This window comes from Hyperoodon ampullatus (genome assembly GCF_949752795.1).
Source record: "Hyperoodon ampullatus genome assembly, chromosome: 1".
In the NCBI taxonomy this organism is placed as follows: Eukaryota; Metazoa; Chordata; class Mammalia; order Artiodactyla; family Ziphiidae; genus Hyperoodon; species Hyperoodon ampullatus.
The window spans coordinates 158,590,578-158,612,146 of record NC_136914.1 but is presented as its reverse complement, the minus strand read 5'-3'; the positions used below and the strand labels follow the sequence as shown (position 1 = coordinate 158,612,146).

Below are 21,569 nucleotides of genomic sequence, written 5' to 3'. Positions count from 1 at the left end.
CCTTAAATGTAAATGGACTAAATGCTCCAACCAAAACACACAGATTGGCTGAATGGATACAAAAACAAGACCCATATATATGCTGTCTACAAGAGACCCACTTCAGACCTAGAGACACATACAGATTGAAAGGGGATGGAAAAAGATATTCCATGCAAATGGAAATCAAAAGAAAGCTGGAGTAGCAATTCTTATATCAGACAAAATAGACTTTAAAATAAAAACTATTAGAAGAGACAAAGAAGGACACTACATAACGATAAAGGGATCGATCCAAGAAGAAGATATAACAATTGTAAATATTTATGCACCCAACATAGGAGCACTTCAATACATAAGGCAAATACTAACAGCCATAAAAGGGGAAATCGACAGTAACACACTCATAGCAGGGGACTTCAACACCCCACTTTCACCAATGGACAGATCATCCAAAATGAAAATAAATAAGGAAACACAAGCTTTAAATGATACATTAAACAAGATGGACTTAATTGATATTTATAGGACATTCCATCCAAAAACAACAGAATACACATTTTTCTCAAGTACTCATGGAACATTCTCCAGGATAGATCATATCTTGGGTCACAAATCAAGCCTTGGTAAATTTAAGAAAATTGAAATTGTATCAAGTATCTTTTCTGACCACAATGCTATGAGACTAGACATCAATTACAGGAAAAGATCTGTAAAAAATACAAACACATGGAGGCTAAACAATACACTACTTAATAACGAAGTGATCACTGACGAAATCAAAGAGGAAATAAAAAAATACCTAGAAACAAATGACAACGGAGACACAACGACCCAAAACCTATGAGACGCAGCAAAAGCAGTTCTAAGGGGGAAGTTTGTAGCAATACAATTCCACCTTAAGAAACAGGAAACATATCGAGTAAACAACGTGACCCTGCACCTAAAGCAATTAGAGAAAGAAGAACAAAAAAACCCCAAAGTTAGCAGAAGGAAAGAAATCATAAAGATCAGATCAGAAATAAATGAAAAAGAAATGAAGGAAATGATAGCAAAGATCAATAAAACTAAAAGCTGGTTCTTTGAGAAGATAAACAAAATTGACAAACCATTAGCCAGACTCATCAAGAAAAAAAGGGAGAAGACTCAATAGAATTAGAAATGAAAAAGGAGAAGTAACAACTGACACTGCAGAAATACAAAAGATCATGAGAGATTACTACAAGCAACTCTATGCCAATAAAATGGACAACCTGGAAGAAATGGACAAATTCTTAGAAATGCACAACCTGCCAAGACTGAATCAGGAAGAAATAGAAAATATGAACAGACCAATCACAAGCACTGAAATTGAAACTGTGATTAAAAATCTTCCAACAAACAAAAGCCCAGGACCAGATGGCTTCACAGGCGAATTCTATCAAACATTTAGAGAAGAGCTAACACCCATCCTTCTCAAAGTATTCCAAACAATTTCAGAGGAAGGAACACTCCCAAACTCATTCTACGAGGCCACCATCACCTTGATACCAAAACCAGGCAAGGATGTCACAAAGAAAGAAAACTACAGGCCAATATCACTGATGAACATAGATGCAAAAATCCTCAACAAAATACTAGCAAACAGAATCCAACAGCACATTAAAAGGATCATACACCATGATCAAGTGGGATTTATTCCAGGAATGCAAGGATTCTTCAATATATGCAAATCAATCAACATGATACACCATATTAACAAATTGAAGGAGAAAAACCATATGATCATCTCAATAGATGCAGAGAAAGCTTTCGACAAAATTCAACACCCATTTATGATAAAAACCCTGCAGAAAGTAGGCATAGAGGGAACTTTCCTCAATATAATAAAGGCCATATATGACAAACCCACAGCGAACATTGTCCTCAATGGTGAAAAACTGAAACCATTTCCACTAAGATCAGGAAAAAGACAAGGCTGTCCACTTTCACCACTCTTATTCAACATAGCTTTGGAAGTTTTAGCCACAGCAATCAGAGAAGAAAAGGAAATAAAAGGAATCCAAATTGGAAAAGAAGAAGTAAAGCTGTCACTGTTTGCAGATGACATGATACTATACATAGAGAATCCTAAAGATGCTACCAGAAAACTACTAGAGCTAATCAATGAATTTGGTAAAGTAGCAGGATACAAAATTAATGCACGGAAATCTCTGGCATTCCTGTACACTAATGATGAAAAATCTGAAAGTGAAATCAAGAAAACACTCCCATTTACCATTGCAACAAAAAGAATAAAATATCTAGGAATAAACCTACCTAAGGAGACAAAAGACCTGTATGCAGAAAATTATAAGACACTGATGAAAGATATTAAAGATGATACAAATAGATGGAGAGATATACCATGTTCCTGGATTGGAAGAATCAATATTGTGAAAATGACTCTACTACCCAAAGCAATCTACAGATTCAATGCAATCCCTATCAAACTACCACTGGCATTTTTCACAGAACTAGAACAAAAAATTTCAAAATTTGTTTGGAAACACAAAAGACCCCGAATAGCCAAAGCAATCTTGAGAACGAAAAATGGAGCTGGAGGAATCAGGCTCCCTGACTTCAGACTGTACTACAAAGCTACAGTAATCAAGACAGTGTGGTACTGGCACAAAAACAGATAGATCAATGGAACAGGATAGAAAGCCCAGAGATAAACCCACGCACATATGGTCACCTTATCTTTGATAAAGGAGGCAGGAATGTACAGTGGAGAAAGGACAGCCTCTTCAATAAGTGGTGCTGGGAAAACTGGACAGGGACATGTAAAAGTATGAGATTAGATCATTCCCTAACACCATACACAAAAATAAGCTCAAAATGGATTAAAGACCTAAATGTAAGGCCAGAAACTATCAAACTCTTAGAGGAAAACATGGGCAGAACACTCTATGACATAAATCACAGCAAAGTCCTTTTTGACCCACCTCCTAGAGAAATGGAAATAAAAACAAAAATAAACAAATGGGACCTAATGAAACTTCAAAGCTTTTGCACAGCAAAGGAAACCATAAACAAGACCAAAAGACAACCCTCAGAATGGGAGAAAATATTTGCAAATGAAGCAACTGACAAAGGATTAATTTCCAAAATTTATAAACAGCTCATGCAGCTCAATATCAAAAAAAGAAACAACCCAATCCAAAAATGGGCAGAAGACCTAAATAGTCATTTCTCCAAAGAAGATATACAGACTGCCAACAAACACATGAAAGAATGCTCAACATCATTAATCATTAGAGAAATGCAAATCAAAACTACAATGAGATATCATCTCACACCAGTCAGAATGGCTATCATCAAAAAATTTAGAAACAATAAATGCTGGAGAAGGTGTGGAGAAAAGGGAACAGTCTTGCACTGCTGGTTGGAATGTGAATTGGTACAGCCACTATGCAGAACAGTATGGAAGTTCTTTAAAAAACTACAAATAGAACTACCATATGACCCACCAATCCCACTACTAGGCATATACCCTGAGAAAACTATAATTCAAATAGACATGTACCAAAATGTTCATTGCAGCTCTATTCACAATAGCCAGGACATGGAAACAACCTAAGTGTCCATCATCGAATGAATGGATAAAGAAGATGTGGCACATATATACAATGGAATATTACTCAGCCATAAAAAGAAACGAAACTGAGCTATTTGTAATGAGGTGGATAGACCTAGAGTCTGTCATACAGAGTGAAGTCAGAAAGAAAAAGACAAATACCGTATGCTAACACATATATATGGAATTCAAGAAAAAAAAATGTGAAGAACCTAGAGGTAAAACAGGAATAAAGACACAGACCTACTTGAGAATGGACTTGAAGATATGGGGAGGGGGAAGGGTAAGCTGTGACAAAGCGAGAGAGGCATGGACATATATATACTACCAAACGTAAGGTAGATAGGTAGTGGGAAGCAGCCGCATAGAACAGGGAGATCAGCTCGGTGCTTTGTGACCGCCTGGAGGGGTGGGATAGGGAGGGCGGGAGGGAGGGAGATGCAAGAGGGTAGGGATATGGGAACTGAGGGAGATGCAAGAGGGAAGGGATATGGGAACTGATGTATATGTATGACTGATTCACTTTGTTATAGAAACTAATAAAAAAAACATTTAAAAAAGGGCTTTGCAAATTATAAAAAAAAAAAATCTTTTCTTTAAAAAAGACCAAATTTACTTTAAAAAGCTTTAACTTCACAGAAATCATTTATCAATATATTTTAGAATAATGACAGGAGGAAAATATAGGAATTAAAGGAAAGGGTTTGAGATTAGAGGTTTATAGTGAAGTGTTAGTAGCATACATCAAAGCTGAAAGAACAAGGCTGCTCAGTCTAGTGAATGTAGGAATTTGCTGGACTTCTAGTTTCTGGATGAAATGAGGTATTCATGAAGTATAAATATATATAAAAATGGCTGCTACATTTTGCTACTGCTCTGATCCAGAAAGCCTCATGTCTTCTGTCAGAGTATGTATGTAAAACAACAGCAGGATAATCTGCTAGCTTCCAAGTCAACAACTCAGACCCTTCATACTTTGACTTAATGTACATACACACACTTCAAAAGAATCTGAAGAATTAATCATTATATGGGAGCTTCTTTTATACAATGTTAACTAAAATTAGGTAAATTGCTGTAATATTTTGGGCAGTAAAAATAAAATCGCCTTTTTTTTCATGGTATAGGAAGATGCTATCAGTATGTAAATATATCAGAAATTATCCATCCACAAAGACTCTTGGAATGGGTATTTTCCTGTGTGTAACTAGGAAAAATCAAGTCAACATTTATTAAGCATATACTATGTGCATATGTTACACTGGCAATGTGAGGAAACTGGGAAATGTGAGAAAACTATTGCACTGAAAGAGCATGGGGGTTCACAATCTATTGCAAGAGATAAATCCCTAAATAACTGATATGAGGTGACAAAAAGATAAAAACATAGTACAGCGATATGAGAAATCAATTATGAAAAATTAATTTTGAAAATGGGGAGATGAAATACTTGGGGGGAGAGGAAGAATCAATTGAAATGAGGCTGGGATTGCCAATGAATATCCAGACTATGGCAGGGCGGAGAGTAGAAAACTTTATTATTGGTTCATTCCTGGCTCTTTGTAAGGCATCTTATTCACCAGGATCAATTAATAGAAATAATAGAAATTTAATTATGAAGATTTTTTAAAATTTATTTATTTATTTATGGCTGTGTTGGGTCTCTGTTTCCGTGCGAGGGCTCTCTCTAGCTGTGGCAAGCGGGGGCCACTCTTCATCGCGGTGCTCGGGCCTCTCACTATCGCGGCCTCTCTTGTTGCGGCGCACAGGCTCCAGACGCGCAGGCTCAGTAATTGTGGCTCACGGGCCCAGCCACTCCGCGGCACGTGGGATCCTCCCAGACCAGGGCACGAACCTGTGTCCCCTGCATTGGCAGGCAGACTCTCAACCACTGCGCCACCAGGGAAGCCCCCATTATGAAGATTTTTATTAAATTATAGCATACTACAGTTTATGTCTTAATAATAAGATTTTAATCTTTAGGGTAATATGATATAAAAACCTACTTGGCCACATTACTTCTTGAGTTTCTTTTGGGCAGCCTTCTTCTTAACCATCTGTAATCGCTTCATGGCATTGAGCTGTGATTCTTGTGAAGTTGGACCTTTAAGGGATGCTGAGGGAGAGCTGCTTGATTCTGAAGTGGTTTTGTTAGTGGTACTTCCACTAGGCCCTGATGTCCCACTATTTCCATTTCCACTTAGTTGGCTGCTGCTTCCTGGAACCAAACTACTTGGACTGGGAAGACCTACTTTGCTAACATTGTCACAACTAACTGAGCGACTAAGGCCAGTTTTGCCCAAAGTTAGAGGTGGAGGTGGTTTCAGTGGTACAGTGGGTGAAGTGCTGTTACTGGAACCTATTTTGGAACCTATTCCACCTTTGGATGATGTTGCCAGACCAGTCAAACCCACGGGCTTCTGGTTAGCTGATGAGGTAGCAGGTTTCCCGCTATTGTTTTGGGTTGTTGAACTCAATTTTGCTGTTGATGGACCAGCAGAAGAAGTTTTGGCTGCAAAAGCTGCCCATCCAATTAGGCCACTAGTTGCTGAAGAGGAAACATTGGTACTAGAAGAATTTCCTGAAACAACCGTGGATGCCTAAAAAACATAATATAAATATTAGAGCCAAGAGTAATTAACACCTAATATAATATTCTTAAATATATAACAAGTTTAATGGTTAAAACTTTTTATACAAAAATAATGATCTGGGAAATTTAAAGCACAGCACCAAAATTACGTTCTGCTAAACTGATCTGAAAAAACACATACAACAAAACCTAACCATAGCTAATGGGTGCTACCATTTATAAAGCAGAAATTATGGGATGTCATATTCTTCTTCTAATCACTGCAGAAAAAAAAAATATAGGAATTCCTTTTTGAGGACTGCTCCTAGATTTGGTTACAAGTCATATCAGAGAATCAAATTTAATGCTTTAACTTGTTTTTCACCCAAAAAGGTTACTATTTAGCTCAGTAAAACATCTAATTCTTTAGGCTTTGCTCCAAATGACTTGTGGATCATTTCAAAAACAGAATCCATTCTTAATGGACAAAAATGCTCACGCCCAGGATATGTAGGAGATGTCTGAGATGAAGAGATTCACTCAATAAATACTGAGTGAATATATAAGATTTTGAACCTATTTTTAAAAAATCTCCCCCCAAATTTTGAGCAAATAGCTACTGCATTGCAAAATATATACAGATACACCATGTTAACTACTTGGAATTGTACAACTCTAAAGGTCAAAATATACTAAGAAGGTCTCATGACTTTATTTTCACAATTTGTCCATGTTTCCACTGAAACTAACACAAAGAGATCCCTGCTTCTGTATAAGATTTTTAATTAACTGCCTCATAAGCTGCATAGTGACATTTTGGGTATGTCTGACTCACTCCCAGATGTATTTCTTAAAGGTATAAAACTTCAATTTCTCTAATTAACTTCCTTGGCCAGTCAAAAGCTAACAGTGATACCAATGTCGCTACATAAATATTGTTCTTATTCATATGAGAACAATTTTTTTCACCTTAACATTTAGGGAAGAATGCACTTTGTTCAAATTAATTATGGACTGAATTTCTCACTGGCACTTTTTCTACCTTCATCATATTCTTGAGATTCACAAAAGTGTTAAATACATAAAAGATAAAGTCTTACAAATAGTATCTTACTTTAAAATATGGTAGTTATCATGCTTAAAATATACCCAGTTATATTTTAGAACTGAACTCTGAATGAGTTGAGAAAAATGTTTTTAGTTCTTACAAAGTAGTCATCAATATTGTCTGCATTAAACATTTTAAACCAATGTAAAAATAATGTAAATAGAGTGCTCTGAGGTCTTTATCAGAGGAGGGTCCAGATTATTGTTCACATACTCCGAAAAACGATAGGATTTTTTACAGTAACATCATACAATGACTATCTCATAAGGTTATGCAAAGAAGATAAACTTTATATCAATAACAAGTTTCTAGCGATATGCATATAGGTAATGAAAAAAAGTTAGTCAAGGAAGCAAAAGGACACAGGTGTAGCAAACTTTTAATTTTCAGTGATGAAAGATCTAATTTTTTCCTTTTCTTTCTATTAAACATAAAACTGCCTGTTATATGGCTAAATGATCTTTCAACAAACTTCACAAAAGAAAACCCATCTGAAGTAATAAAAAAGACCAACACTTATGAAGTACAAAGCAAGTTCTGTGTGTATGGCATTTTATTTTAATGGTTTGCTGTTACTGGTATTGCTTTTCAACTGATGGCTTATAATACTATCAGGATGCAAAAAAGTAAAATAACACAAACAACGCAGACCAAGTAATTTCTTACTATTCCAGTGCAGAAAATAAATTTCACAACTGTTCTCAACTAAAAATATTTTCTTGCCTATTATCCTAGTTAGAAAGCTATTTTTAAATTGCTTTTTATATATAAATGGGAACAATTTTTTTCATAGGAAAAATGTATTGTATTTTATCATAAAAACATCAAAACCTCTTAATCAGAAAAAACATGACAGCCAAGGCCTTAATTTATTTGCTGTAAAATAATTTCATATTGGTTTCCTAAAAATAAACTTTAGTAGTAACAGGTTAGTATAAAAAGCTACCTAAAAGTGATTTAAGTATAGAATATAGCAACTCTAATTACTTTCAATAAGTTATTCTTACTTCTATTCTAGCTCACCAAGTTTCTATGTGACAAATCAATAATGGATATCCCTTAGTTATCAGCTCTTCCCTGGTAAATTAAATTAAAAATGATCTGCAAATAAAATGATCAGTATCCTTCTCAGAGTACTTTATACTCATATTCTTTATCATCAAACCAATGTTCTTGATCTTTGCTACTTACAGCCACTTGGACAAGGTAATAGCTTTAGAATTTTCTGGGGTTAACCTTTGAGAATTTGGGGCTAACATTTTTTTTCTTCCATCTTTAAAATTCCATCTTCTGCTTAAAACTGGAATGTGAAACTCAATAAAAGCATTCTTTTTGTTATAAAATTAGATTAGAAAAATATTTTATTCCATGATATCAAAATGCCAGAATATTAATAATAATGTAGCATGATGTCAAGGATGAAAATCTAGGAATGAGAAAGGTGATACTCTCACTAGATAATCTGGCTCCTTAGTATAAGAGAGGGCCAATTCATGGGGAAAATTCATGATAATAATAGAAAAAAATAAGACAAAGAAGAAAACTTCAATAGCCAATAAGCAGGAAGAAAAAGCTATGGGGCCAATCAGCACAAGTAGTGTGAGGAGCAAAACTACTGCTACTGAGGACAAAGGTATTTAGAATTTAAACCAAATTCCCATTGGAGAGAAGTGGCTGACTACATAGGAATGGTAAAGAATGTTATCTTGGAATGCTCACAAACAGTTCCTAATCACCATAAAAGGAGAAATAGCAGAGTTCAAGATTAAATAATTACATAAATGTTCTCTTTCTACTTAATGTTAATAGTAATGCAGTCTTAACGTAGTCGTAATTTCCAACATATGGCCATTTAGTATACAAAGTTTCACATTATTTTTTTTTCCAAGTAACTATTAAGTCAACTAAATTTAAATCCAATCTTAGATAAAAATGGAATGTACTATACCTTGACTTCTGATCTCTTAAATGCTAGAAAAGTTGACTCTTGCTTGAGTTTAGTTTCTGGTTTCTTAACCAATGGATCTTTAACAGCTGGAGCTACAGAAACAACTGTGGGGGCTGGTTTCTGTGGTGGTTTCTGAGTTTTTTGAGCCTGCAAAAATCAGTGATAAGATTAAATTAGCTACAAAATCTTAGTTAAATGCACAAAAAGACAATAAAATCTATCACAGGACTCCTCATTGAATTGAAATACAGATGAACATTAAAAAAATATTGTGATGACACTGAAAATATAGATTCTTGGACAAATTATTTGTATCATCATATTAATTAATGGTTTTATAGATTTTATTAGTTTCTAAACAGTAAAGATAATACGAAACTTTAAAAATTATGCAGATTAGGGTTAATTAAATGTCATTTTAACAAAACCAAATTGATAAAAGGAAAGAAAAAAATCATATAAGCATTTTCAGTTTTATTTTGACCAAAAATTGACTTTTCCTTTATTTTATATTAGGTACTTTACTAAACTCTCTTGTGAACTCTAATCATTTTTCAGTTTGTTCTTTAGTGTTCTCCAGCTAGATAATATTAACTATATAAACAGTATAGTGCAGTGTTTGAGAGGACAGTCTTTGGAGTCAAACAGAACTAGAATTAAAACCCAGCTCAACTACTTCCCTAGCTATGTTACCTCAAGTAAAATATGTAAATCTCTAAAAGTTTCATTTTCACTTGCAAAATGGGGATAATATCTTGTTTCAAACGTGGGTTATGAGAATGAATTGTGATTATGTAAGCCTTTACATAGTGTCTGGCACATGTTAAGTGCAGACAATAATAGTTACTATTTATTCATCATCATTATTTACAAAAGGTAAGAAAACTGAATCTGAAAGAACCCATATCTACTGGATGGGTAAAGATGCTCCCTGCCATTCCATTGTCCTTGACAATCCTAATAAGGCCATGCAAGACAATGCCAGAAAATTTATTAATAATGTGTTCTCATTTCTGGAAATTTGAATGCAGCTGTTTTATCTCTGTTTAAACTTTCCTGTGCTATGGTTTGCCATACAATATAATTTTCAGCCTTAAGTCTCAATTCATCCCATTTTTTATATTACATACATTCCACATTTCAGACATCACTTATAAAGCAACACTCAGATCAAGAATATTATTAAGGATGCTGGAAGGTATCTATGATAAAAATATCTCTTACGACCAAGAAAGATTATCTTACCCTCTACTGCAAACCACATTATGAAAATGTAGCCTTCAGAGTAAATCAGAAATACATGGTTCCATAACCATGGCTTTCAATCTTATACTTCCCTCTACGCACATCAGTAGATGTGGTTAGACTGTGAAGACCCACCTAACTTGTATGCTTTAGCAGATGAAGATTCATTACAGTGAAGCCCAGAAAGAATCTCTGCCTAGGAGATCATGTTTGGATCTTTTTCTGCTTCCTCTGTTTCACCTAGCCATCTTAGAAGCCGAGTAAGAAATACCCAAAACCCTTTGTCCTTCGCTGGTAATACTAGTTTAGGGAACTAGGATATTATCACTGACTCAGTGTTGCTCAACAAAGGCACTATAAGTTTTCACTGGGTGACTGACTCACATAGTGCAGAATATATGACATTCACCACTCAAGGCAATAGTTGCCAGTATGGCAGCAATCAAAAATACCATGTATTTCTATCACTGCTGAGTAGGAGTGTGTTACCACCTTAGATTGAGAACCACTGCAGTAAGTCATGAGTCTCTCACCTAGTGCTGGGGCAAAACCCATTACCTGGTAGACAGAAAATTACAAAACAAAAGAATAATCTTGGACCCTGCCACCCACCATTCTTAACTCTGTCTTCCCATCTTCCTATAATAATGTGTACTGCAGAACCTGCCCTAGTTAAGAAATTAGTGCAAAGAGAAAGGGGATATGTTATTTATGGTATCTTTGAGATATCTTGGACCAATAACCACTGCACATATGAGAACCTCACTGAAAGCAATTATAGTAAGAATGACTGGATTTAGCATCCCCACCATTTCCAAATTCCTTTCTCTCACTAAGCACTGTGTTTACCGGATCCTAATCTTCAGGCTCACTTCAGATCACGTCTTTGGGTATTTCTCCAGGTCCACTCTTGGTGTATCTAATCATGTTCTGACATTAGTCATGGCCCCTTATTCAGCACTTGACTCTTGGACATACAGACTGAACTTACTGACTGCTGATTTCTGGTGCAAATCTATCTTTCCTCCATTTATGTATCTTAAAATGAGAACAGAATGTGGGATGTGTCCAGTCCTGAGCTTTGCTCTGGTGCTTTGCCAGTGAATGAGACTAGATCTTAATGACAAATTAACTAGACATTTAATTTGCAAAGCTGATAAAGAATAAAAGGTATCCCAGATGAGGAGAAGCTGAGAAGCAGGACATATGGGAACACAAAAGTTCACCACATACTCAGGGAATGAACCATTTGTTCTGGCATGGCCACAGTATGTGGGTGTATATGATGAAGTGGTGGGAGAGAAGGATACAAAGGTAGAGTTGGGTCAAAGAGAGAAGGCCCATACATCCACCTTAACAAGGAAAACTTCATTATATAGGTAATTGAGAGCCACTGGGCACACTTAAACAGATAAAGTTAGATAATTACTTTAGAAGAATATTCTAACTACAGTGTGTAAAGTGGACTGAAGGAGCTAAAGCAATAGACAAGAAATGAGGGGTTTGTGGGACAGGGTAGCAAAAGTGAAATGAACAGATTTGCGAAATACATAAGAGGTAGAATGAACAAGTTTGGTAAACAAAGGGATGTGGAATTAAGAGAGGCATCAAGGATAATGTTTTCTAGTTCAGGCAACTGAGGAAATACTGAGTGGAGAAGAAAACAATTTTAGTTTTAAAAATATTGAACTTAAAGTAACTGTAGGATATCTGGTCAGCTGCCAAAATTCATTCCAGGAAGAGGGTTAGAACTATAAATATAGACCTGGTGTAAACTAAGTCACAAAATGTAAGGGAGTAAAAACTTAGGAGAGAATGGTACTTACTTTATTAAGAGACTTACAATAAAATAATAATAAACTTTGAAGCTATACTAAAGAAAGATTACTGTCACAAATTATTTATTTTGACTACTAATTCTTAGCGACTACTTGTGTCAAGGCACTGGAATGCACTGTTGTGCTCACCCGTAATTACTTTGGTTGAGGTCCTGGGGGGCTAGTTTAAGTAATAAACTAAATAAAAATCAGACTGAGCAGAAAACAATTGTACCATGTCAAATTTCCCAATTTTGAAATTTCCCATTACAAACAGAAAGTATAAATACTACTGAAATGTTACTACTTTTCATAGGAATAAAACATAATCTATTTCTGATTTGAGTGATTAAAAAGTAAAGTAGGTATCTTGATTTTTTTTTTTTTTTACTTTTAACTAAGTACTTCTAACTTTAAAAAGATATATTTGGTCGCAAAAATTTACGTAGAAACTCACTTGGTTAACAATATGAGAACTCTTCTATCAAGAGTCCCTAATCTTCTGGAGAAAACTACAATTCGAAATGATACATGCACTCACTATGTTCACAGCAGCACTATTTACAATAGCCAAGACATGGAAGCAACCTAAATGTCCACTGACAGATGAATGGATAAAGAAGATGTGGTATATTTATACAATGGAATATTCCTCAGCCATAAAAAGAATGAAATAATGCCATTTGTGGCAACACGGATAGACCTAGAGATTATCATACTAAGTGAAAGAAAAAGACAAATACAATATGATATCATATGTGGAATCTAAAATGTGACGCAATTGAACTTATTTATGAAACAGAAACAGACTCACAGAAAACAGACTTGTGGTCACCAAGGAGGTGGGAGAGGTGGGGGAGGGATGGATTGGAAGTTTGGAATTAGCATATGGAAACTATTATATATAGAATGAGTAAACAAGGTCCTACTGTATAGCACAGGGATATTCAATATCCTGAATCACTTTGTTGTACACCAGCAACTAACACAACATTGTAAATCAACTATACTTCAATGAAAAATAAAATTTTAAAAAAAACCCAAAAAGGAGTCCCTAATCTAAGGCAGGGGAGGGCGGATGGGGGAAGCAAACAAGTCACTGAAGTAAATAACAACTTGATTTCTATAAAAAGAAGATGATAACATTCATCCATCTACTATTTAAATAAGTTAGGAAACTATCCAATATAACAAATGAAAACAAGTTTCAGCATGAAATTAAAGGCAGTTATGTTTGTGAGCAGTAAACTGAGAAAGTACTGGGGAATACAGGATAAATGGTTACTTGAAGACAATGAGAAGGAAAGACTGAGGAACAGAGAGAGACACAGAAGGAAAGACAGAAATGCACATACAAATACTGCCTCTGTACACAGTTTGTAAGTTTGATGGTTTACACTCACTCAGGAATAGATATTTCCAATATTTCCTTACCAGACGCAGCAGAGTCTGGGGCTTTGTATCTCACCACTTCCCACAGTGCTTTGTAGTATTTCTAAATGTTTATAAATACACTGACATACCAGTAAGGAATATTTATATTTTGTGGGTCTCCAATTCTGTTTTTTTATAATAGAACAAGTTAAAAGCTGAGCAGAGAAAAATGCATATACATGGTCTGGTCCATTTAGGCATAGACACAAAAATCACACATATACACAAACATTTAAATCATCAGCTTATATGATTTTTTTTAATAACATAAATGTTCAAATATTTATCTTAAAAAGCCCGTATCAACAAAAAAATTGACAGAGATTGTTTAAAATAGAGAAAAATGATTCCTACCATTCTTTTCATTTGTCTGGTACATCGGGCACAATACCACACAAGGCGAGGGTCATTCACTTCTTTGTCTGTCACCTGCGGCTTATGGCAATCTTGGTGGTAGAGATTATGGCATTCCTGACATTCTACTAATTGATTACCAGATGCCACTGTCATTTGCCTAAGAAAATATACCATTAAATATTAATTTATTTGAATGCAACAATTTAAAGCCATTTTAGGGTTGTTCTGGTAAAGTTTGATATATTAAAGAGGGTAAAAACCCCAGAAAAGCCAAAGAGCAAAATAACGAATCCCAACATTGTAGCCTGCACAAACAATTCATTTCTTTTAAAGGTTATGCTCAGCCATTAAGAAATGTATAAGATGACTTAAAGACTAAATTTGGCTATATTCTCCTTGTCATTTCTCATTGCAATTTTTTTCTTTCTCCCAGAAGGTACATCGTAGACTTTGGCTAGTCCTCCAACAGTCTCATAACATCTTCTTTGTACCTCTATTAAATTCCTTTATATTTGCTGCCTACATATTGTTCTATCTTCTTCATTAATATTTGAGTTGCCTAAAGTTAGAAACTGGACCTAATTAACTATAGGGCCTAGCACATTACTGCGCAGACACAGGGTGTTCAATAAATAAATGTCTTAATCAACTAAATAGAATGCAGTAATATGTGTATCAAAAAAGTAAAAATTCCAACAGCAACAGCCTTAGACTATCGTAACAAGTCTCCTTACGGAGGGTTACAATTACTAGTTCTTTCCCCTTTATTACTTTACCATTTACTTCTTTATATAAAAATGATAACTCTTATAGTAGATTAAAGTTGAAATAAACAAATATATATTAAAACAATGAAGCTCTAACAAGATGATCCTATTCAGAAGTACATTAACTGATTCTCTATAAGGTTCACAAGTTTATAGGTATGCACTCAGTCCCAATGCACCAGAATTTAACATTTTCATGAAGAAAACAGCAACAAAGGTGGTAATTTTTTCTGTTGTGCTAGGCAATGAAAGTCATTAACAATTAAAGACATAGATCCTGGCATCAAGGAGTTTAATTATTCTGATTTTTAAGATGCATCTTCTACTAAGCAGAATTATCTATGTTTTTATAATTATGTATCCATGTTTCAAAACAACACTCAGAATAACCTACATGATCCATTAATTTCATTTCCATTATCCTTAGGAAAAGATTTAATGGTATTTTAGCAAATGATATATAACCATTAACTTTATAAATACTATCAACACTTCAGGAAAAAAAAAGCAACGTAGTCTTCTTAAACAGAAAGATGAGGGGCTTCCCTGGTGGTGCAGTGGTTGAGAGTCTGCCTGCCGATACACGGGACACGGGTTTGTGCCCCAGTCCGGGAAGATCCCACATGCCGTGGAGCGGCTAGCCCCGTGAGCCATGGCCGCTGAGCCTGCGTGTCCGGAGCCTGTGCTCCGCAACGGGAGAGGCCACAACAGTGAGAGGCCTGCACACCGCAAAAAAAAAAGAAAGATGAAAATAATTAAATCTGCTGAACAGACTCTTTCTCACTAAAAAATAAAGCAATAATTACTTTCCCTCTAGAAGCCAAGAACGCAGAAAATATTACTACAACATAACTGATTAAAGACGCCTGTCAAGAATATAAAATTATGACAATTTTTAAGACACTAAATTGCCATATGGGAGGTTTATCCACTTATCGATCTAATTATCTCCTACCTACCTCCAAATTATAAAAACAAAATAAAAAAACACCCAACAATTGATCTTTTTTTTTTTTTTTAAGTTGTTTGCTCTTCACAAAGAAACAAAAGAATCTGTGGAAAGGTACAACTAACCTACAAACAACACAGGCCAATCCCATCTCCATGGCAAAATCATCAGCACTGGTCTCCTCAAAGCTGGAAAGGTCAGCCATAGCTAAATCCTTGCTGGTTTGGACAGTAATGGGAGAGGACCGTGTCTCTGGTTTCTCCAATCTAGGTTTCTTTGGAATATCAACTCCTTCAGTGATGTCTGATTTCATCTATAAAAAGCACGCAATCAGAAAGTAACACGTTAGAATAAACTTTAAATCACTGAGAGATGTGATAGACATCTATCACATCTATCACAAGATAAGATAGACAGTGTGCAATGACCAAGTCCACTCAACAGATATTTTCACATAGTTAGGGAGAGATGTACACACTAAAGACCTGGAGAACATTTATAATAAATTCATAATCAGTATGTTAAAAGAATCCAACAAGGTAGAAATAAATAAATCAGAACAGTTTAGCATGCATCTGTATTTCTCTTTGTACTCTTTTATCCATTAAAGAATCCTGGAAGTTCAGTGGATTTACTTACAGTGCCCTCCCAACCCCCGACTGGATGCTTTGAATTGAGAAGCCATAGTACTACTAAGGTTATTTTTAAGGCTATTTTAAAATTTTAAATAATGAAGTAGTGATAGTTAATATATATTGAAAAGAAGTAAATAATGAACTTCTACCAGTCGTTCAGGCTTAACACATTGCCATACTTGCTTCAAAGCAAATTCTGGCACCTCTCTTTAAGATATGTTATAGATATACTTGGTCAGACTGGCAAAAATTAAAAAGTCTGATAAGACATGGAGAATTTGGAATTCTTATACCTTATTGGTGAGAGTATGAGTTTAGTACATCCACTATGTCTAATAATGTTGAAGATGTACCCATCCTATTACATCCACTTATAGGTACACATCCTATACAAACTACCACCATGTGGGCAAAGACATACCTATAAAGCAGCTCACTGAAACCCCACCATAATAGAGGAAAAGGAGAAATAAGCTAACTGCTCATCAGCAGGGGAATGGATAAACTGGTTTATTTATGGAATGAATATTCCACATGTTAGCTGAAAGAAATGTTCAAATCTACATGTATCAACATAGGTAAATTTCAAAAGCACATTGCTGAGTAGAAAAAGTTGCTAAAAGATATATATGAGATATATATATATATGGAAAATAGAGATATATTTTCTAAATATTGGCTATTCATAAACTATATTATATTGTTTTCTGTGCTTTTAAATTTATATAAAACAATGCAATATAGTTCATGAATAGCCAATATTTAGAAAAAAGTATGAAAACACCCCACCTTAAGGGCAGGGGTTACTGAAGTTTTTTTAAATGTATTTTTTACTAAGTGCTAAAATCCTAATAATTATGTGCAGAAATCATTCAAAATACACAATCCAAGAGTTATCTGTAACCCTGTTAAGGTACACACCATTCTGTAACAAATTTCATGTTTAGTCATTTACATCTGTATTCTTTCCACTCCATCTTTTCTTTTCAACAACAGTTCCACCTAGAATACTTGAGTTATACATGAAATTAGTACATCTTCTAGAGCTCAAATATTTATTGACGACTTCAGTAAATGGTTTTAAAATGTTTCTAAATTTTAATTTTTCAAAAAACCAACACCCATAATTATCAAAATATATTTACTGAGTGGTTATTATGTACTTTTACTCATTACTATATACAAAAAGTAAGCACAAAACGTTTTTTGGCCTATAAACTGATTGATTCATTGACTGATTTACTAGAGTAAAACAAAATCTTACTTTATCAGCAGGTCTCTTTTCACCTTCCTTCTTTACCTTTTCAGTTGTTAGGACCTTGCCATTATTATTGCCAGAAGGAAGACTGGATGATGTTTTGGGCTCTTGCTTAATGGAAACAGTTTTTGTGCTTGAAATTTTGGGTGGCTCCACATCCTATAGGTGAAATTAAAAAGATACCCATAACTAAATATTCAGACTATCTAATATACTGTTAAAAAAAACAGATCATAAATCTGAACAACTATCAGTTAAAAATTAAGACATCATGTAGTGACCAATGTGTTGCCTTCTTCCTTAAACAACTTTATTGAGGAATAACTGATATACAAACTGCACCTAGTTAAAGTGTAAAACTGGATACGTTTCGCTCTATGGTTTCACGACAATCAGTAAAAGGAACATATCCATCATCTCGCAAAGTGTCCTGGTTGCCCTTTGTAATCACTCTTAGAGGTAGACATCCTAGAAAAACTAAGCCACCCAGTCTCAGGCAACCACAAATCTGCTTTCTGCAACTATAAATTAGTTTGCATTTCCTGGAAATTTCATAAATGGAATCATGCAGTATATACTTTTTTTCTGGCTTCTTTCACTCAGCAATATTTATTTTGAGATTCATCAATGTTGTTGAGTGTAGCAAAAGTTCATTTCTTTTGTTGCTGAATAGTACTCCATTGAACAAATACACCATGATTTGTTTATTCATTTACCTATTAATGGACATTTGGGTTGTTTCCAGTTTGGCCTATTACGAATATTATGAACATTCAGGTACAAATCTTTATATGGACATATACTTTCATTTCTCTAGAGTAAACATGTAGGAGTGGAATGTCTGGATCACATGGTAGGTTTATGCTTAACTTTTTCTGAAACTGCCAAACCATGTTCCAAAGTGGTATACCATTTTATATTTCCATCAGGAGTATATGAGAGTCCCAGTTCCTTCACATCCTCATATCCTCACCAATGCTTGGTATGGCTAATCTTTTTAATTTTAGACATTTTAATAGGTATGTAGTGGCATATCACTGTAGATTTAATTTACATTTCCCTAATGGCTAATGATGTTAAACATTTTTTTCAAGTGCTTATTTGCCACACATTTACCTTCTTTGCTAAAGTATTTGTTAAATTATCGAGTATAAAGAGATCTTCATAGATTCTGGATACAAGTCCTTTATCAGATACATCATTTGCAAACCTTTTCTCTCAGTTTGTGGCTTATCTTTCCCTTCTGTTTTAAACTTGCAATCCTTGTTATTTTTACTCTTTGATATGTATATATGTTTGTTATCTGTTGTTAAAAGAAAGCTTATGCATTTAGTAGCTCCTTGGAATTATCCCCAGTTGATAATGTTTATAAGCACACCACTGCTTCTAGGTGATTCTCACACAATTCTAGAGATGGAAATGTTCAGTTAAAGACTAAAATTAAATGAATCTGTGTTTTAAAAACACCTAGCAGAGTATTTTCTCTAAACTGACCATGAGAAGTCATTTCCAGTTAGAAACCTAAGGGCAGGAGGCTTTTTAATTATAACAAACCTCTTATGTACTTTAACGGATGAAATTCCTTCTGTTTTAGAATCTCAAAATACTGCTTCTTTAGTAATAATAGGAATTTCCCGTTTGGCCTATATCAATACTCAGAGCAGAATGAATTTGTTAGTATATTTTGTTGAGTTTTATTAATTTGGTTGGCTTGAGCTCTTTGAACCTACCAGAATGAGAATGGTGAAAGACACAATGGCTCTACTACTCAAAAGACAATAAAAAGGTTTGAGAATACTAGAGCTAGCTTTCAAAGAAGGCTGGGAGCAAAATATCACTGATCACTCGGACACTGAGTCTGGGACTTGGCCCTGTCTTGAGTTTGAGATTCTGGATTAGACTGAGCTAGTCATGTAGTTCTGTCCTCTCCTCAGTTTGGTATCTAGGTGTTCACAGACCTGGGTGACACGAAGTTTCAAGGCTAGACCTTTAGAAAGGTCTGAAAGAATGTCTTAGGTATTAGAGAATATAATAAGAGCTATCATTCACTAAAAGTCTATTATTACCAGGTAGACACTGCACTAGGTGGCTGACATACTTTATCTCTTTTAATTTTCACAGCTTTGTAAGGTAGTTCTTATTATCCTCATTTTAATAATAAAGAAACAGAGGCTGGGTGAAATGAAGTTACTATGTACCTCAATTTCCTTATTGTAAAATAAAAAATACCTATCTCAAAGGATCATTATCACAATTAAAATTAATTATTCACATATACCACTGAGAAGAGTACCTAGGACACAGTAAATGTTCAAGATATGTTATCTATCACCACTAGTAAGAGGTAAGCTGGGATTTAAAACAGGTTTGTCTGGTTTCAAAATGTATATTCTTTTCACATAAAGCTGCTTGGTCACTTTGTTATTATCATGATGGGAGCTACACAGTTCTCACATTTCATCTATACCTCCTTTATTCCTTACATTATCCTATACATATTTAATTCACTTCATTGCAAAATCCCTGTCCTTTTATTTTTCGCCCCTAAAACATTAGAGAATAATTATAACACAGGTTACAGTTTCATTCAGCAGCTTAAAAAAATATTCTGATCATAAAGAATTAGAAACTGAAATATATCTTAAGTGGGTTTCTACAGGAATAAAGTAGTAGAACAGAATATCCCCCACTCCCAGCTAACTTTTCTATATAGTGTAACAGTTCTCTGAAAGCTTGAAGGAAGAAAAGAACACTATAAATTTCTGCATGCCACAAGGAAAGATTATTTGGCAGAGAGATTGTTTCGAGACGTTCTAAATGTTAACACTGTTCTACTACAGGCTTTACAAAACTTCCTCCAAGCTTTTTATCCAGGTAGGTACCTTTTGAGATGGACGGTAACTTGAATCAATGCCCCGAGCCAAAGATTCATCAAGTAGTGCTTTTAGCTTTTCAGCAGAATCCTTACTCTTTGAATGTAAGAAGCCTAGTGCTTTCAAAAAAATGGGATCAAGTTCCAAGTTCACAGTAGCAGCCATTGCAAACACCTGAAGAAAAAAAAAAGAGCAAAGTAGTTTACAGACAATGGGTAATTATCTGTCAAAGTTTTTCTTGTTCTTTTGTTTATAATAGGTAATACTGTGCACCTGATACAAAATTCAAACTGTCCAAAAGGTTATTACAGATAAAAGTAAATTTTCTTCTTTTCCCTAACTGCCATTATCTAGTTCTTTTCTCCTGAAGCAAGAATGTTACCAGTTTTCTCTGTATCCATATCCTTGGCAAAATTTTAAATCCAGATAAGCTCCTCCCCGCCACAGAGCCCCTTCCTAACACCTGGCTGCCTTGGGTCTTTGTTGCTGCGTGCAGGCTTTCTCTAGTTGCATTGAGCAGGGGCTACTCTTCCTTGTGGTGCGTGGGCTTCTCATTGCGGTGGCTTCTTTCGTTGCAGAGCATGGGCTCTAGGCGCTAGGGCTTCAGTAGTTGCAGCTCGCTGGCTTAGTTGCTCTGCAGCATGTGGGATCTTCCTGGACCAGGGCTCGAACCCGTGTCCCCTGCATTGGCAGGCGGATTCTTAACCACTTCGCCACCAGGGAAGACACCTAACACCATTTTAAAATAATACACATAATTCAGTACACAGGAACTTGACGTGTTTAGGTCAAGTTTAGTATATGTCAAAATTTTTTCCCTCAAACCTTATTTTTTTTAATTATTATTATTATTTTTTTTTTTTGCGGTACACGGGCCTCTCACTGCTGTGGCCTCTCCCGTTGCGGAGCACAGGCTCCGGACACGCTGGCTCAGCAGCCATGGCTCACGGGCCCAGCCGCTCCGCGGCATGTGGGATCCTCCCGGACCGGGGAACGAACCCGTGTCCCCTGCATCCGCAGGCGGATTCT

At 35.2% G+C, this 21,569-nt stretch overlaps 1 protein-coding gene across 1 annotated transcript; it reads right to left on the bottom strand.

Moving 5' to 3' along the window:
• Window positions 1-5,169: 5,169 nt before the first annotated feature.
• On the bottom strand, window positions 5,170-20,714 carry INTS12 (integrator complex subunit 12). The gene is made up of 6 exons (XM_079703844.1): window positions 20,550-20,714; window positions 17,674-17,826; window positions 15,900-16,087; window positions 14,056-14,215; window positions 9,206-9,352; window positions 5,170-6,177 (listed from the first exon to the last, which is right to left on the bottom strand). The coding sequence occupies exons 1-6, from the start codon at window positions 20,703-20,705 to the stop codon at window positions 5,593-5,595; spliced, it is 1,389 nt and encodes a 462-aa protein (XP_079559970.1). The 5' UTR covers window positions 20,706-20,714; the 3' UTR covers window positions 5,170-5,592.
• Window positions 20,715-21,569: the final 855 nt, after the last annotated feature.

Excerpts from the sequence above, each read along its gene's own strand:
- INTS12 (XM_079703844.1), bottom strand. The coding sequence starts at position 20,705 with ATGGCTGCTACTGTGAACTTGGAACTTGATCCCATTTTTTTGAAAGCA. Across the intron at positions 17,827-20,549 it reads GTTACCGTCCATCTCAAAAG|GATGTGGAGCCACCCAAAAT; the intron begins GTACCTACCTGG and ends TTTCACCTATAG. Across the intron at positions 14,216-15,899 it reads TTGGCCTGTGTTGTTTGTAG|GCAAATGACAGTGGCATCTG; the intron begins GTTAGTTGTACC and ends ATATTTTCTTAG.